The following is a 20,022-nucleotide window of genomic DNA, read 5'->3' as shown; positions in this document are numbered from 1 at the left end:
GGCATTTCCCATGTAAATGAGCATTGTGCTAATTGCTCGCTAATGCGATCGTTTTTTGAGGTTTTTAGTTATCGTTAAGAAACTTATTTTGTATTTACATTGTATATTTTCCCTAATTGGGATTGTAACGTGATTTTTTTTGTGTTTCTGTATGTTACAGTTTTACAGTCTTTCCAGTAAAACACCAAAACAGAAAGACACTTCCTGGTCCTTTATTGGAGAGTGTTCACTATCTGTCAAGCTAGTTCGCACACACTAGCAAAGGCATAATATATAGTTCATATTTGGAACATTTTTTACACAGAAAATCACAGCTTTATTTAGATATTTAGAAAAACAGACTCATTTTTCACAAGTGTAAAGCTGCTGATATGACAGTCCTGCCCAAACATACTCCCAAAATCTCAGAACAGACGGCGACATGAGGATTCTTTGTTTGTTAGATAATTTTTCCTTGGGATTTGTTAAAAAGATGAAATTTCTGAACACCCACGACGTGCGTGACCAAAGAAGACCGGCGTCTTTCTGACAATTGCCAAATGGTAGGTTTAAAAATAGACATGCCATTCTATTCATTGCTTTTTTTCCTAATGAATGCAAATCAGCATTGAAGCATTTCTCTTTGAAGCGCAGCCATGGAGCCTCTAAGAGCTTTACAGTAGAATTAAAATACCTCATCCTCGTTGGTGCAATTGCTTTCATTTTGCTAATCTTTGCACACGCTAACTAGCGCACTCACTATAGACGCGGTACAAGCCGTTTCCCGAGAGTGTGGTGGATTAGATGAAGTCTGTGTCCGTCCCATTCATCTGGCTGCCACAGTGTAACAGCCCACCACTGACTGATCAATTGTGGGCCCTGAAGGAATCGCAGCATCTTCTAAGTGAAAGGCTGCTGGAGTTATTAAATCAAAGCACAATTGTAGTGGAAAGGAAAGGATAATATACAGTGCAAACACATTTTATAGACAGCCATTAGTCAAACATGATCAAAGTTAATTTATAAATGTTTATGATTGTTACCAAGGCGGTCATTTAAATCTGCCCAGTGATGTCTGTCTATTAAAAAGGCTGTTTGGTTTAGTGGATAAAGCAGCTGAACAAGAAGGTGCATCTAAATCTTCCCCTTGTACTTTGAACTGATTTGTATGTGTCAAATCAGGCCGGGTTTGCACGTACGTTTTTTGGACTTCATTAATGGCACTTAGAGAGGTGCGCTCACTGAATTTTCTATAGTAATGAAATGCAAATAACCATGAACGCACATAATTGGTTCTCAGAGCTCGGTCTCATGAACGGCTCACTCACTGACTCGTACCGGCCGATAATGAGCGTTTGTGACATAATATTGAAAAGTATAACTCGACTGAAAACGGGGAACAGAGATTGTGCGGCTTGTGAAGTAAAATATTTAAAGCATTTTCACAGAATTATTTTAATCTTTTGTACCTATGTGCAGTAGCGGCTCCAGAGTTTTTTCTTTGGGGGGGGGGGGGGGGGGGGGGGTCCTGCTTATTTAAAGGAGGGGTGTGTGTTTGTGGGAAATCGCATCTTTCTTGGCATTTCATATTCTAAAGAAGAAGAAGAAGTTTGGCAGTGAGCAGGGCCATAGCCAGGATTTTATACATGTATCCTGTATATCTTTTAGCAGAGGGTGAGATCTGTAATTTAACCAATGGGCGAGGAAAGCACTTCTCTTTGGTCCTCATGGCGGGGTGTTGACATTGTTGTAGTACCACCCACTGGTGGCCAGTGGTGACTCCAAAAGACACTTGGTAAACCGCGTTCCTATGAACACTTTGATCTTGTTTGTACCGCTTAAAAGCCTGGCTCCAAAGAGTTTTTCTTTTTCTAAAAATTGCTCTGACCGATGTGACAACGCTGGAATAGGGGTCATATTTTTAACCACGCTGTTTTTTGTATATTAGGAAAAAAAAAGTGAAAGCCTAAGCAAATTATCATTTTAATAAGTATTGTATAAAACCAGAACACAAGCTAGATTATGATGACCTGCCAATGGACTTAAAACGAACGAGGAAAATTGATATGTTATCTAATTTATTATCAAATTTAAGCAAACATACTTCTCTTTCCAAGAAAATTTGACTTATTTCTACATTACGTTTTGCAGTGTTTAAAGCTGCCATTATTTTCTATAATTTGATGTATTTATGTACAATTCCTGTGATTGTGTTTCTTCGACCCTGCTCTGTAAGCACCAGCCTCACGCTGAGTACACAGGCTTCAGAAAACACTAAAACTAAAAACTTTCTGACTTTCTCTTTTTGTTGCTTTTATTACAGGCTGATACAGAGCAGATATTGTGGAAAGACCCACATCACGGCGTGTATTGACGTACTGTGCCTGTGATCGCTTTGTTTACTTTTCACTCCACACACGCTGCCTGATTTGGATTTTAAACCGTGAGTATGAGGAAGGGTAGAAAATGCTGTTATTGAGGAGGCGTGTTCAACCTGCTGCTTCCCTCACTGTGCGTCATGTGCACAGGCTGGATGCGCATTAAGACAGCCTCTCCGCAAAATGTAAGAAACATTTGAGCTTCCTTCATATACCAAGCTTTATGTGTCTGGCAAACTGAAACTGGCTGCACAACACATGCTCGCTCTTCTCCCCTTTATCAAACCTATCCACTCGCTACAGTAGAAGAAAAAAAAAGATTGGAATTCTGGAAGGACTGACCTAAGTCTTGATAAAGAAACTTGACGAGGAGGAGAAAGAACGGAGGAGAGGGCTGTGCGTGCTGCGGCTGCATGCGGGACTTGAGAGCACGCTGGACCAGCCGCTCCTCTGTCTCTCTCTGTACCATGGCCTGGGGAGAGGATAGGGGGTCACATGGGGTGTCAGAGACAATTTAAGGAGACCTCCCTTTGCCCCCCTTGGCGCCATCTGTGTCTAGACGTTAAATTAATCGATAGATAGAATCGACACTGAGCAAACGATATGAACTAGATACTCGTTTGAGCAGGTATTTATACTGGACTGGTCATATTGATCTTGATTAGCTATAGGACAAACAAAATAATTTTGTGTTCTAAAGTTTATTAAATATATCTAGGATAATGTTAGGTTTCTATAAGAGAGGAGTTCATCAAATAATATTATATATAAATATTTTTTTCTCTGTTTTTTTTTTCTTTTTTCATTACGAAACTAGACACTCTAATACACCTTATTTGTGATTTTGGTAGCTCTGTGATGAACACAAGTGAAATGAATGACGATCAAAAACTTGTAAGAGTCACGATCTGGACATTTTATATAAATTATTGCGTTTCTTTTCTTTTCTTTTTTTAGTCCGCGGGGGTGTGGTGTTGCGTCGCGGACAGCTGTAAACCTGACACTTCTGTCTCGCTCTCTGGAGCGCGTTTGACAAAGCAGAGCGGCTTCCCATGTACACATCGAAACAATTGAGATTTTAAAGTTTCTCTGAGTTTTTAAACGGTCAAAATCATTCCACGTGATAAAAAGTGATGGTGTTTCAAAACATGTCAACAATGTTGTCGTTGAGAATTGACTTGAAACATAAATCTTTAGGCATTTGCCTCTTCACATAACGTTAGTGTCCGTCCAGTGAGGAGAGAGGAGGAGGAGAGAGCAGGAGAGAGGAGTTAATCAGAAAGGAGAGAGTTATTATTAACTATTATTAACATTATTATTAAAAAACTGTGATTTTTATCTAAACTAGCCTCTGTTTAGCTTTCGATTTCTCAGGAACCGAGGCACGTAGAATTAAATCATTTTCACCTACGCAGAGATTAGATTCTCGTCTTGATTGTTGGCACTCAAATGCTAAATCCCCAAAACAGCACACCACTCAATGTGTTAATGTTGAAAATATACACAAGTAAATCAAGTACCTATAGTATTGGAATTGAGTTTGAAACTGTGGTTTTGTGACAACAGTAATCCAGACTTTTACTATTGATGAGGAGAGACTCACCAACAATCGGCAGCACGGTAATGCAGCGGTTAGCACTTTTCAACAGACTTAGATGAGGTCTATAATATCCACATTACAAAATTCAAGCACTACTCTGCAAAACAATTTAACAATCTGCATTGAAGAAAAAAATATACATATGTAATTTATTTTCAGAATTTTCAGAATCTTGACGCACCTACAGTTTACACACGCATGGCCAACATTGTTCCTCTAAATCTTGCATTAAAAAAAAGCATCAGCTCTACTTTTTATTCATGTTTTTTTTTCTGTATGTCCATTGTGCATCTACAAAGCCATTTCCATTTGTATATTGTACAACCATTCCATAAATCATACACAAACTCAATCCCAAAGTGCTTCTTTCCCTTCCAACCTCAATCAACAGAGCACAATGCACAGCTCCAGCATGTCTACTTAGTGCAGACAAAAACGGAACTTCACCCCCATCCACATACACACACGTGCGGTATATCAATGCGTTCCATGTCACTAAACGCCTGCCATCTCCACTCCGCAACCCCATTCCCGCCTTTTTCATCTCCCGCCGATTCCAGTGATGCCTTCCCAGAGCTGAGTGACAGGCGGAGCGCGTTCGGCTAAACTAAAACGGTCCCCCTTTTAAACAGCTCATTTCTGTAAGAGTGACAATGATCCATCTCTGTTCGAGGAAGACGGTGCTTCTGCGGCGGGAGCGCTACGACAACACACAGTCTGGAAATAGAAGGGAAATGGATTCAAATTACCCACAGCTGAAGATCAAAGAGAGATCCGCTGCTACATCAAACTGTCATTTAATTGCGTTAACACTACCGCTAAGTAAGAGCTATTTTCAACCTGCAACCAAGATCAGAACAACAGCATTACCCAATTATGGCAGCAGATGATCTCCTTGCCGCAGTTTACTGAAGGGTGTTTTTTTTTTCTCCATTGGTGGTATTCAAAAGACAAAAGCAGTACTAAGTAACTCTTGCCCCTAGAGGCCATAAGCGCGAGTGCAGGTGTTGTAGCAAGTTACGATTTTTTTACTTATTAATTGTCTTGGAGAGTAAATACTACGCTGACAGGAAAGGCGAAGGGAGAGAGGGATATTGTGCATCCAATTATACAATGGAAATGATTTTTTTCACTCAAACTTGGCTGTAAACACTGTTTAAAGTGACGTTAGCCCGCAGTTAGCTTTGCCCCTTAGCATGTTAGCTTCTTCTTCGTGATTCCATTAGTGTGTATTGCTTGCTCCGGTCCGGTGGCATTGAAGTTGCAAACATGGTTTTCTGGCCAGAGACACCAGGGGGAGATGAAAGACCCTCCAATCATCGCATAAACACTCGTATTACCCCCACAGGGACTACAAAAAGGATTTATTAAGGCAAACACGTTACTTAGTACTGCTTTAAAGAAATGTAGATTTTGCTACACCAGTGGGGGTCACAATATAATTTCCGGGTAAATCATATGGGAGGGGCATTTTATTTGTAGTTTGAATGAATTTGGAAAACCTACATAACGCACCACTATGCAAATAACTTCACACAGATCCCCTCCCTAACCACGCCCCCCAATCCTTCTGCGTCTGCGTTCATGACCTTTTCTTGCCCAAGAAAAAATTCCATTACCTGACCTCGTGCACTGTGTATACTGTATCCCATGTCCATGTCTTTTTGTGTATGTGCTTTTCCTGAACTTTAACCTGATTTTAATTTTGCATATCTTCTTTTATGAGGCGCATTGAGTTGCCTTGTGTGTGAAATGTGTGCGGTGTAAATAAACTTGCCTTGCCTAAGTGATTCAAATTAAAAGAAGTAAAAGCTTTGTGGCTTAATGGATGAAGCGAAATAAAATCCTATGGCTTTCAGTCTTTTCGTTCTAACCTAAATTATACTACGATTATTTACTGCTAAGTTCCGTACAATTCCTTCACGTTAAAGATATTTTAGCCTCTCCACTTGACACTTTATCACCTACAGCAGTGTTTCCCAACCAGGGGTACGGGGACCCCTGGGGGTACTCGAGGACTCAGCAGGGGGTACTTGGAACTATTTCAGATTGAAAAAAGGGGAAAATGCAACATAGTTTGTATATTATTATCTATACTTTTCAGTAAAATGTGTTGCTTTGGGAGAATTTTAGGTTTATTTTGACTGCAGCATTGTCCTGTTTCTTACATATACCACTTTTAAGTAATTACTTTCAAAATAAACTATAACACCCTTGAGGTAGGGGGTACACGGTTGACCGCTGAAAGGCCAAAGGGGTACGAAAGACAAAAAAACGTTGGGAACCACTGACCTACAGTACATAACAGCTACTTTTGCCACACAACGCTATTCTACTTATTTTAATGTATCTTTCAGCCTTCATGGCTGACCATAATGACCAACTACTTAAAGGGACTAGACGGAATTGAAAAATGTTAAAATTATGTATTATCCACCCCCTACTTGAGCCCAGACCTATTCACCACAAGTGCTGCTAAAAGCCTGCACTGTCACTCAAAAAGTTGGTCTATCCCCCCATCATGCATGAGCTTAACATAGGGACTGCAGTTACGCGCAAGACCTGAGGTGGCAGTGGCGAGTAAAAAAAAAAGACAACTTCCATCTATCCCTTTAACATCGCAAAATGCTTGTACACTTTTACGCTTGCTTGTGTCGGGACTCTATTGTAAATGGTCCACAGACGGGTTAACCTTTTCAAAACAATGAAACACACACAACCGCTTTGCTTACTCAGGGCATGGGATGCTGATGCAAGCTCAGTGTGGCCTTAAAAGTAAGAAACTGCAAGATAATTGTTTTCCGACCACTTGTACTGTTTGATTTGACTTTTTTGTTTGAAAACTCGAAACTCATCCAGGACTGGTAACAAGGGGGTAACACGCATGAATTGCAAAATCAACACAATAATGACAGGCATTTCAGAACGTGCACGGTTGTCGAGTTTTAAGCACATAAAAGCAGGGGTGTCCAAAGTGCGGCTCGCGGGCCAAATGTGGCCCTCAGACCAATCTTTGGTGGCCCTCAGGCTTCTTGCTGAATCAGTTCACATTATCAAAGATGGTCCTTTTTATTTAATATGTAATAATTCTACACAATTCTAACCTAACAACTGGCATTTTATTGTAATACAGAGCTGGCATTAAGGTTTTAAGCATAAATAAAGGCATTAGGCACAATTTAAACCTCTGCTAGTGGAAGGTTTCGCGGAACAAAACACCGACCCATGGCCCTTTACCCCGTGTACGCTCCAATATGTGGCCCCCCATGAAAAAAGTTTGGACACCCCTGCATTAAAGGGACTATACAGAGTTCAAAATGTGTTAAAACTAAGTATTTTCATCCCCTTACATGTTCCAGCCATGTCTTAATGTGTGGAATGAGCTCAGACCTGTTCACCACAACTGCCTCTAAAATCCTGCACTCAAAAAGGTGTTAATTCGGGTCCGAAGTGCCGTCATGCACGAGCTTAACATAGAAGCTGCAGTTACGCATAAGACCAGAGGTGGCGGTAGTGAGTATAAAATGACTAACTTGCATCTAGCCCCTTTAAGACCCCATGGAGTTTTATTTATTTCATTGCGTTTTATTGCAGCTCTAACATGTGGGCGTGGCTACATAACCTACTTGGCAATTATCAAGAGCAACGTTCACAGCAGTCCGAAGATCATGTCTGACAATCCCTTTTTCAAACTGCTACGTAATTGCGATGACACTGCGGCTAAGTGGGCACTATATTTAACCTGCGCGGCTAAATCATACCAGAGCAATATAACCTCATTAGTGGCCACACTGATCCTTGATCCCTGCGTGAATCACGGCCCGGAGGACACTATTACAGCAGCATCTGACCTGTCCTCTCGCTGACAGCGCTGTATAAATGTCCCCCGTTTTCTAATAGAACATCACGCTGAAAAATACCGTCGACAAACCTTTTAAAAAAAGCCGTTTTGGTTCGACCCATTACATTTTATGCTCCAGTCCATTCACATAAACCTGATAGTCAGCCTTACGAAGCTGCTTTTATGGGGCGAGAGACACGGACACCCCAGCTATGCTACTCTATTCCCGCTGAGATGTGAGGGACGAGGCGAGAGCAGCTCGACGCACAACCACGGGACGGAAGCAAGCAATTGACAAAACGCATTTTAGGAGCTTATATTTCACTTTGTTCAGTTTGTTTCCTGCCTCTGGTGAGTAACTAGCAGGTCATAACAAGGCATTACTTTAAGAGAACGCGGGAAACTACCCAAGGCTGACGATTTCCACCGCCTTCCCAATGTAGCTCGACTACAGATGAGCACTCATAAATGTCGTTTAGGATTTATATTGCCGAGGTGTAGGGAAGAGAGAGAGGTTTCAGGGGACAGTTGTGCTAAATTTACGGTTAGGGCCCGCAAATCTGTAATAGTAAGAAGAGGAAATTAGCGTTTGGAGAGGGCATTAAACTTTCTCCGAACGCTTGGAAACATCCAGAAATTAAACTATAGGCCAATTTAGAGACAGATGTTGAGCTGTGGAGAAAGGCTGTTCTGGTTTTAATGGCAGCAGCACCTCAACAAGCAGTGCACCAGAGAACAGGGTAAATGCTCAAGATGAATTTCAAAGTGAATGTGGTAGCTCAGGCGTGCCCAAAATCCAAACGCGGCCCTCAGACCAATTTTTGTTGGCCCTTAGGCTTAAATTGACAGAGATGGTGCTTTTTTTTTTTCACTTCAAACTGTATGATTCTACACGGTTCTAACCTCAAAAAACGAACATTTCAACGTGAGACAGAGCTGAGGTTCTCGGCCTGAATTAAGGAGTGGGGCGCAGTTTAATCCTCTGCTAAATGCATCCAATTGAAGGCATTAAGTTCAGTTGTATGCCTTTTTTTCAAAACTGAACAGAATTGTCCATATAAATAGCAAGTACGTTGCAAAAGGACACTAACATTTTGTGGTTGTGATCCCAACGAAGGTGTTTTTTTGCCAGAACAGTTGATAAAAAAATCACCCTAGGCGTACAGCTAGACGCTAGCATGTCAAGCAGGTAAAGAAACATCTGTACTTTGTCCATAAAGAGAGGTGTAAAAAGCTTAAGCAATGTTTTCAATTCACAGCAGAAGTGAACATATGCCAAATAAACCTCAAAAACAAACTATTCTGAGCTATTTCTATTGTTTCTTTTTTATGTAAGGGACCTCCGAGGTGTCCATTATCAGAAATAACAGGACAAGCTAGAACCAACGTTTTATCGTGGCAGTTTCAGGCTTCAGAAGACGTGTGTTCAACTGAGGCAAACGGCACACGCTAGCAGGGTTTATTTTTCCGTAAGAGTGCAGAGAAAGTCCTGACCCGCTCATTCCCGGCCTGTGTGACTCTGCGATGTGCGGTGTGCGCTGACACTGGGCTCGTTTGAGATGAGCTAGTCGGACGCAGTTTTGACAGCCGTCTGCAAACGCATGGTGCATGCCGGTTAGGTTTCTGTCCGACTTGCTCCAGTCTCGCTCTGATGTCACGGGCACGTGGGGGACGGAAAGCTCGTGAGACCCCAACGAGACCAGCCGTCTGGGTCAGCTGCTGCATCTCCCCAAGAGCAACTGCAGCGGCTCCACGGCCCCGTGCATGACGGGAAAACTCCCACCTGTCAGCCGCTCGGCTCTGACCCCCTCCTCTCGCCTCAGGGCAACACTTTAGATCTGAACAAATAGAAACTATTAAAGTTGTGTACTGCCTCCTACAATAAAAAATATTTTATCATGCAAACTTGAGCAAACAAACAAATGGAAAGGTTTTCTCTGGTGAAGAATGATGTCGCTGGAGTAAAGGAAACAGCGCAGGAGGTAAATGACTTTTATTCAGGAAAAACTTGAAATGAATGTGAGCGGCCGGCTTCAGACTTTTTTCTCCGCCCCGTTGCGCTGGCTAGTCTCACCGATCATCAAGGCGAGCAGCATCTCGAACGTGCCTACGATGGCTGTCTCTGCGACTAGCCCATCCGGACGCGAATCCGCGAAACAGCGAGGCCGCAAAAGGTGCCACGTTATAGCGAGGGACCACTGTATATCACTTTTTAACCGACACCCTCCAGCCAGTCAAAACTGAGTATTCACCCAGACCATGGTATAATTATTTATATACTGTTAGTCCTACTGACATTGGGTATCCAGGGAATGAAGAAGTATTTTACACACTCTTACACAGTACAGGAAGAAAATAATATAATTGATGCTTTCATATCAAACGATCCCATAAAAAAAGTATAATATTTTCTTTTAGTATCTATCACCTGCAGAAATTAGTACTATAAAATACTACCAATATGCCCACAGAGTAATTATTAGCAGGAGCAGGCATCCATTATTACCTCTGTGTGGGCTGGTGAATCTATATGTCATCGTCCTGACCGCGGTGTATAAGAGAGGGTTTACCTGCTCTCACTCGGCTTCACTCAAGCATTAACAGCAACAACTGCCTAACTAACTAAGGAGGTTGCTCTAATTGCCGGGCATAAGGGCAGGCTTTCACTTTGTAAGACCCAATTACTGCCATGCTGTTAGCACTTCTGCACTAATTGCATTCATCAGCTCAAATTGTCATCACCGAGCTCTCCTTCAAATTGGGGCAAAATCCATAAATTCTTCATTTCAGAGAGTTAGAGGTTACGTTATAAAGGGGCAGACAATGCGTTTACGTATGGGTTGTAATGAGACAGGACATTAACATGGAAGAGCTATTCTGTCACAGCGAGGGACTGACCCGCCTCAGTTTAAACGGTGATAATCGGGGCATCTTTATGCAAACTCTAATTTATGCTAAATGCCATCGAAACACTTTTCCTGTAATTAGTTTGTCCCAGATACTCTAGGTGTGGCGTAACACTTTTTACCTTTTGAATTAGCACGACCATTTGAGGTCTGAGTTTTACATTTGGAGCTTAAACGGGCGTGTTTGAATATTTAGGTACTTTATTTGTCATTGTGCAATTGCCGACATTAGCAGCCAGTGAAGTGGAGCTCCAACCATGAGGTCACATCTACAAGACAACGCTATCTTAAAATAATCCAAACTAACTGTTTCTAACCCTATTCATAATCTTAAAATAGTGAAGCTTTCCAAACTAACCCTAACTTTACCATAGCCTTAAGCATAAGGATAGTGGAGTTTACAAAGAAGATCCCGCCCTTATGCTCTTTTTAGGAACATGCTTCGTCAGAGCTGGGGAGGGGGAGTCTGTAAATCCGCCATGATTTCCCCCTCGAACGTGGACATTATGGTTAACGGGGAGGAGTGAGCAGAAGCTGTCCATTATATATACAGTCTATGGTTCAGCCTGAACTGCTGTTTTGGGGTTAACTGCGAAGTCCTCCGCCCCTTTAACAATACATGTGGGTTTTTGTCATTAAGCAGACCTGTATTGCCTCCTATCCGAAAATTACAGAAACACAACAAATAAAACAATAATAGAATCATACACATTGGAACTAATTTCTGTGTATAGAAGAGAAGTAAACTTTTTCATCAGATAAAGCAATTCAACGCTTATTTTTACAAATTGCACTCCAAAAACAGACTTTACAGAGCCTTTGGAGATGGAGACATAATTTTATTCTAACCAATATAAATGCAAAATGCGCTCTTTACCAAACTCAATTTACAGCTACAGTAAAGTTTGTGGCTTAAAAACTTTTCACAGAGCTACACAACATTACACTGATGATGGGAATAACAAGCAGTGGAGTGAACTTTGATTTGCTCTGAGTGAATAAAACAATTGATATTCTCCCGGCACGTACTCTTGGGCTCCACCGCTGCACACAGAGGGATACATCCAAGGCCACACGCAGCCACTCAGGGCTCATCTATACAGCTGCCATTCACACGCGTATAGCCCGGGACGTTTGATGGTTTTCTAATCTCGCTGCTGCCACCGGGAGATGGGGCGAGCTGACCCCTGTCATCCCCACAGTGCATCTCAAACAGCTCCACATCTCAATCTCGATCTCCCTCCGCGCACTATCTCCGGCCACCACAGTCCCATCCACCTGCTCCTGCCCCACATCCGCACGTGTCCCCGGGGCCACAGTGACCTGCTGCTCTGTCGCCGCCTGGTTACTCTGGGCAAGGCCTCCACTGTGACCTGCTGCAACCCGTTGTGTACTCTAGAGCAAATCTATGAAGAGCCAACACTCTTTCCATTATTCATTCTGATATGAGACTATCTCCAGGATATATATCCGGCCGATATTTGGGTATTTTCAATATCGGCCTCTTTATCTGCTGATATCTCTGGAAGTGAGAGAAAGGGTGAACTGGAAAGGACTCAGTCTGGGCTTTAAAATGAGCCCTCACAAAACTCCTTAGACACATCGCAGTGAAAATCGATTTGCTTGTTTGTTTGTTTGTTTGTTCACCTATTTTTTGTATTTTATGTTGTATGTACAGCACCCCCTGCTGTCACAGTTCAACACTGACACGTTTAGAAGCATGATGCAAGACAAGACATTTTTCATAATCCATCCATCCATCCATTTTGTTCCACTTGTCCGTTGCCGGGTCGTGGGGGCAGCTGTTGGAGCTGCCCAAATCACATTGCACCAGCCCTTATGGTTCCTCCTGCAGGTGGTGGGTCCACAGAAGGACGGCCCCATGATGTAACAGGCCTGTTGGTCTCTCATAAGGGGCTTCTGAACCGCTCTTTGTCTGACCCATCACTGTTTGCCCAGGGAGACCCTACCAGGGGCACGAAGCCCCCGACAACAGAGCTCCTAGGATCATACGGGTGCTCAAACCCCTCCACCACGTTACGGTGGCGGTTCCAGTTGGGGATTTTTCATAATATTGGCCAAAAATATTAGCAGTGCATGTCGGAATCAGATCAAAATCGGCCTTATAAAAACTATACTGGTCAACCTCTATTAGAGATATTTCTTTGATCCAAACCTTTCCTATAATAATCCGTGTTTAACTATAGAACATTTGAAAGATAAAAAGAACAACATCGAATTAGATCACTTAAAATATTGGCCATATATCGGCTATCAGCCATGCCAACCCCCTCCATATCGGTATCGGACTCCAAAAATCCATATAGGTCGGGCCCCAGTTCAGCAACTACTGTCTGGACTATGTTTCATGCAGCTTAAACACTTCTGAGAAACTCCAGGACACAGCAGCTTTACTTACATGACATTAACTGGGAATCTTGTAAAGCTGTAACACAGTTAAAAAAACAAAAATGTCTATATCATAAATCAACCCTAGAAAATATAGTAGACTAAACCAATAATGTATATGGGCTTATATGATAAAACACAAACGAGTCATAAGCACAAAGTGAACTAGCCTAGCACAACCCAATTAGCTTGTTAGATGTCTCAACAATGTTACACAAATCAAAATTAAGTGATAACCTAATGCTACACGATGATAAATACTTGCAGACGATGCCTTAGCAAAAAGGGGGAAAGAAAAGCGGTCAAATAGAAGCAGATGATAGAGGGCTCATGAATGTCTGAAGCTAAATTCCGCGGTGAAAATCGGTCACCAGTTTGTTCACCTACTTTATGTATTTTATGTTGTAGACCTTTGCGTATAATTTCGGAACCATCAGAGTTAGACACATACCGTTTTTTTGTTTTGGAATCTGCTGATTTTTGTCTTTCAAACAAGCTTCTTCTGAAGTGCCTACTAAATAGAAATATACAGCGCCCCCTGCTGTCACAGTTCAACCATCGGCCATGCTAACCATTCATATCGGTATCGGACCCCAAAAATCCATATCGGTCGGGCCCTACTGACAAGCTTTTTGGCAAGGATCTACGTAATTCTACTCTCAAACTAAATTGAAGAGAAAAGTTTAAGCTAATTTGCATGTAATCTAAAATTCCCTTCAGCATGAAAAGAATCAGCCTGAGTAACTCGTTAGGGTGCATCCGAGTTTGTACAAAGTCCCCTCCATAAGCAAATATGGAAATATTCCTCTGAATTCAAATGAGCGTCACAGCACAGTTTCCTCTCATTAATAAGGCAGCATGTCCCTCGTGCGCGTGTGAATATAGAGAAGGACCCTGATTCAAACCCTGTTTAAACGTCTGCACTGAAGTCATTTTGTTACAATTTGTGCAGCTCGTTCGCCACCGTGCGCCTTAATTTGCCCGCATTTAAATCTGTGACTGACTTACAATTAAGATCACAATGCCCTGAAATCACAGTTTAAAAGCAATCGACTTTCTAACCATTAAGAATGTTGTTTTTCATTAAATAGGCATTTTTCGTTCAAAATTATCGGCTTATTCAATGTAGAGTTATCAACTTTTATGCAGATTATTGACATTTATATTAATATTCCTTTAAACGTTATATTTAGTATGTTCGTTTATGTGCGCCCTTGCTTACTACTCAAATACGCCAAATTAAATTGCAATATGTATGACACAGTGCAATCGCTATATTGATCTAACTAAAACGAGAAAGAAAACAGAAGTGCTTGAAGCATTTAGCACACGTGGAGGGCTTCACACCTTCTCAGCAGGATCAGAGTTTTTCTCGCCTGCCCTACGCTTGCTCCTCACGGACACTAACCCGATCCACACGGCGCTTGATTACTGCTCGCTAATGGCAGTCTGGTGAGCTAGGACCGTGGGGAAAAGTATCAGAGTATCTAAATAGCTGAGTAATGAGGCTCCCGCCTGACCTGCCGGCATAGTCCGTCTAAATCCTATCGACTGAACCCAAACAAACTGTGCTCGCCGAAAGGTACTTGTTATCACTCTCCCCCATAGCCGCACAGTCCCTCTGCACTCCTTCCTGGCGCCTAATGAATGTAGACGGAGCTCCGGGGGACGCACTGCTCTTATTATGGTGGGTGAGGCAGCGCCAAATACTCTGATCCAGGCCATTCTGAAGAGTTCACTCACCCACACCTCAATAAACACAAGAGCTAAAGAGGTTTGTTTATTAGACGCACCTTGCCTTGACCCCAGCACCCAGGGAGAGCCAGCGTGATTACCCCAGTGTCAGGGCGGCTCGCGGCACTCCACTACACCTACCTTTGCCTCACAAATAAATCCCCTTCCACATGACAAATGCAAAACACCAAGCCGGTCATGTAAGCCTTCACATGAAATGGTTTATTCAACATGTTTGTCGTCAAACAAGTGGGATTTGGAATCTCGTCGTCAGTCCGCCGTGTTCAAATGATAAGTGTTGTGCCTGCCTTGACAACTCACACGAGCAGCTGACAACGGTGGCGAGCTCATGTAGTATAACTTATTAAAATGACAGGCACTTTCTTTCTCTGAAGAGTACGATGTCGAATTATTACACTGCCTAAAATGTAAATGAAATGAGATGGACTTTTACCTAGCACACAGTTGTCAGCTGCTCGTGTGCAGTAATAAAGCTGAGATGAATACAGACGCTTTGATGTCTTCTAAGAATTTAAAGTTGACATGAATCGCAACTTTACCTCATATCATCTACAAACCTAACTCTGATTTATCAGGTAACATATGCAATACAGTCTGATAAAAGTCCGGCAGACGTGCACTGGCCACGTATTTGTTTGTGCCACTGTGGACATCCCTGTAGCGTTGGGCCGTTTGTCCTCCAGTGCAATGAGCCTCATTATTTCAATGTGTAGTCACAGCTTCTGCCGTAACGCCCAGGGATCATGCCATCTCCCTATCACAGACAAATTGCTCTGAAAGGTCTTGTCCCCTGCACTGACGGCTATGGGGTGGACACTGCTCACTGTACTGGCACTTTCCAATACGACTGTTGCATGACTGCAACACTGAACAATAGGACATAGATTATATGTTCTGTTTAATAGGCAGAATAGACATGAGGCTTGGCCAAACATATTAGTTATATAACGAAAACACAAAAGGGTTGAGTACCGTTAAACAATACTAGTATGGTAGAAAAGAAGAAGAAGTGCTGCACTGGATCAAAAGAGTCAAAGCTAAAGTAGAAATCTTCTTGTGAAAAAAAAATGTTCTTGTGCTCTTCAGACTTAGAGGGCATAGATTCTGTGAAAGGCTGTATATACTAGTATGGTATTGAGAAAAAAAAAGTTTTACTGCCGCTATCAAAAACATAAAAGCAGGTACTGAAATAAATATAGTAAAAGGAAGTAGTTAAAGTATATAGTTAGGTATATAATATAGTATATAGTATATAGTATAGTATATATATAGTTAAAGGAAGTAACTTGGTTGTTTTCACTAATTCAAGCGGAATACCCTTTTTTATGGAATGAATTAACATAATTGTTCTGTTTTCTGGTTCTAGATGAGAAATACTTTAGTATAGGTATCGTTCAGGCATCGGTATCATACACCGAGAATCGCCAAAGAAGCACCATCGGGAAAAAAAATAACGGTATCCTACACAAGACCACCCATTGCAAATGTTTTCATGTCATATTTAGGGTAAGGGTTCAATGACAACTTGACGTTTACTGAGACTTCTGACAGCAACACCTCACAAGGTCTACAGTTCAAACACCGCTTGCAGTCCTGGCTGTCTTTCTGTGCGACTAGTTTGATCTGACAAGCCCAAATAAAAGAAGACGTCGCTTATGAGGCACTGTGTATTTGAATTAATGTTACTGTGTTTCATGAAAGCAAACACCTGTAAAGTACTTTTCTCTACACCAGTTATAATGGCATTTGAACAAAAATCCAACCAGTAGTAATGGAGGAACAAACCACGAGAAAACAGCGAGTGGAAAAAACACACACACACATTTTGTTGCGGATAGTGATTGTGACTCAAAGTGACATACCAATGTGGCTTCTGTGCGATGTGGCACTGGTCATTTGTCCCCACAGAGACACCATACAGACGATGACCAGCAGTGCCCTTCTGCACATGCTTCGCAGGTCCCTCTCCCGCATCCTGGAAAAACAAACATTAAAAACATTTAAATTTCAAGGTCCAGTGTGTAGCATATTTAATAAGAGGCACGGCAAATGCAATAACCTCCTGGGCAACAAAGTGAAAATCAGTATAAATCAGCATTTTGTAAACAGTATTAATCTGTACTAAATGATTTAAAAGCAAGATTTTGTTGTACTTTCTTTAGCTCTTGTCCTGCTGAAGGCTTAAGCTGTAAGAACCGTACACTGTGCTGCTCCTTCAAACGCCACCTAGTATTTCTTTCCATTTTCATGCTGACAATACACAACTATAAATAGCTATATATCTTTCAGTGTTCTCACATTGTCATCCAGCCATCCATATGTACATCTACTTCGTCAAGCATTTCTCTGATTCTGCTGAACACATTTCATTACATTCTGTGTTGACATGGCTCATAGTTTTAGACGTGTCCTTCAAGGTCAGAGAAATCACAAACTACAAATAAGATTCACAGCATTTAATTGAATCATTCTGTTGATTTTTCAAGATTTTTATACAGTAGTTTGTAACACATGCTTTCGCTGTCAACTTGAATCTTCTTGAATCTTCACCAAACTGTCTGGATTTAAATGTATTAAAGACCAAAGAAATGACCATTAACTTCCAACATGGCCACTCCAGCTCTCCCTCACTCATTATTAACAGGGAGATAATTGAAAGGGTTACTTCATACAAATACCTCGGCTCCATAATCTACCCTAAACTCACATTCCAACTCAACGCTGAACACATCTTTTCAAATTGTCAGCAATGCCTCTTATTTCTCCGTAAGCTACGCAAACTCCAAGTCCACCAAACCATTCTCGCCTCTTTCTATTAATGCTTCATTGAATTCATCCTCACATTCAACATCACTGCCTGGTTGGGTTCACTCACTCTCACTCACCGCAACATGCTCAATAAAATAATCAAAATTAGCAATAAAATCATCGGTCAGGAGCAGGATTCACTCAGTAGCATCTATGACTCCAGAGTTCTGATAAAAGGAACCCAGATCTCCACAGACTCCTAACTCTGCACTCTCACAAGTGTTACCATCAGGGTACAGGTTCAAGTCCCTCCCTCTAGGGACAAAGAGGGCAACCTCCACTTTCCTTCCTACCTTTGTATTTATTATAGCACATGTTGATTGTGTTGTATGTCTCTGGGTGTACTGTTTTTATACATGCCTTTCAGTCTTGTGACCTTTTTTTTATGCAGTACTATAACATGTGACAATATCTCTACTCAGGATGACAATGAAAGATCATCAATCATTGCTCAAGAAGATAACAGTAAAAACATGGCCCAAGAGAGCGCACGTTTATGTGAAGAAACCAGTGAGTCAGTGTGTAAGACGTTAGCATGCTACCGGCACGGTAGCGCAGCAGTTAGCGCTCTCGCTCCACAGCAAGGTCCGGGTTCGATTCCCACCTGTATGGGGCCTTTCTGTGTGGAGTTGTTCTCCCCGTGTCTGAGTAGGTTTCCCCTACCACTAAAAACATGTACAATAGGCCAGGATGAATGATGTGTGTGAGTGAATGTATGGTGGTGGTCAAAGGGACTGTTGGCGCAGACGTGTGCAGTCACAACAGCGCTTCTGTCAGTCTCCCCCAGGGGAAACTGAAGCTACAAACGTTGCTTACAACCACTGCGTATGGAGTGAATGTCCAATTGTCTCATGTAAAGTGCTTTGTGACTATGTCTGTGAAAGGTGAACGATCTTCTTCTTCTTCTACCGGTTAGCAGTAACCTTCAACAGCTCAGCTTTGACCTCTTCAAGAGAAAGCCCTGAACCACACTCCAAACCTTGGATAAAACATGTGACAGAGATCAGAGCTGAGCTGTTACTGCAGTATTTCCTCAGTGTTCATAGATGTGAGCCACACATGTGTCTATTGACAGTTGCTAACCGTTAGCATGCTAACGTCTTGAGCAGCTTAAACACTGACTCAAACTGAGACTCTGCTGACTTGACAAATTGTAACACTCACAGAGAAAGGTTTTCTGTTTCCGCTTTGATGTGTTAATTTAGTCTGCGGAGTGAAGCAGATCTTTAGTAAATCCTGCTGTAGCTCGACAGACAGAGCTGCGACATCTGTGCCACATTTGCTAGTTATAGCACATAAATGTGCACTCTCTGGGGCCGTGTTTTAAGCAATGATTACGAGTACATAAAAATGCCACTTTCTATCAGTTGTCTTTCATTTTCATCCTGAGTAGAGATATTGCTACATGTTGTAGTACTTGTAGCATAATTTTACTTCGGTATTCAAAATGGCGGCCGGAACTTTGCGTAATGTCATTGGAGACGCATTGGGCCCATATTGGCACTTCCTCTGCAAATGAAGTTCCTAACGGATAAATAAAGTGAATTTGATTTGATTTGAAACTACCTACACTTAAAACTTCCCACAATTACTCAATCTTGCAGAGTTGGCTTGAAATTACAACTGTAAGTTAAGTGCTCCCACAGTGGCCGTGCGTCTGCTCGGGCTACACTTGGTGATGGTTTCATCCTGAGATCAAAAGTGCTGCTTTCCTTTTATGTATTGAATGTGAAGACAAATTAAATCTCTGCTTGACATTTTGTTCCAGTGCAACCACTCAAATTGGTTGAATACTTGGTTTTATGTGCAGAGATCAGTGTACTGGTGCTAGAGAAATGTGTAGTGACTGCCTCTGGGGAAGGCATTGTACAAGGTCATTGAGAAAAGCAAAAAAAAAAAGGTAATGGTCATGTTAGAACAATACTTATATTCAGTAACTGCTCTTCACAAAGTCTATCAGGGTTAGAAGATGGAGGCTTCAACGGCCCTGCGAACCTATGTTGTGAGATAGTTTCCCAACAGATTAGTCGATATGAACAACAATCTCATTCAAATTTTTGATAAAAAAGATAATCAGCTATTCACAATGACAAACAACTGTGTGTCAAAACACAACCTGCATATACAGTGCAGTAAAATACAACTTGCACATCCACCAGTCTGGTTAGAAATGTAATATCTTTTGCCTCTAGCGCGGATCAAAATGAAATGACCTAACCCATGCCAACTCGTATTGCTCATGTAAACCTGATATTGCAGTCCTTCCAGCCTCGCCATCGTGTTCAGGTGGTCTGATGGAGCGGGCTAACAGGAAAATAATTTCAACTGATGCAAGAGACAGGGAGA

At 41.9% G+C, this 20,022-nt stretch overlaps 1 protein-coding gene across 1 annotated transcript in view; it reads right to left on the bottom strand.

The window, feature by feature from the left end:
• The window catches only part of tafa3a (TAFA chemokine like family member 3a), a 106,708-nt gene that overhangs the window by 24,707 nt on the left and 61,979 nt on the right, over window positions 1-20,022 (bottom strand). The window contains exon 2 of the mRNA XM_079578345.1: window positions 16,731-16,843. Coding sequence (XP_079434471.1) covers window positions 16,731-16,842 — 112 coding nt within the window. The 5' untranslated portion in view covers window position 16,843. The remainder of the gene's footprint in view (window positions 1-16,730; window positions 16,844-20,022) is intronic.

Source organism: Gobius niger, assembly GCF_951799975.1.
Source record: "Gobius niger genome assembly, chromosome: 20".
In the NCBI taxonomy this organism is placed as follows: Eukaryota; Metazoa; Chordata; class Actinopteri; order Gobiiformes; family Gobiidae; genus Gobius; species Gobius niger.
This window is presented reverse-complemented; position numbering and strand designations above follow the sequence as displayed.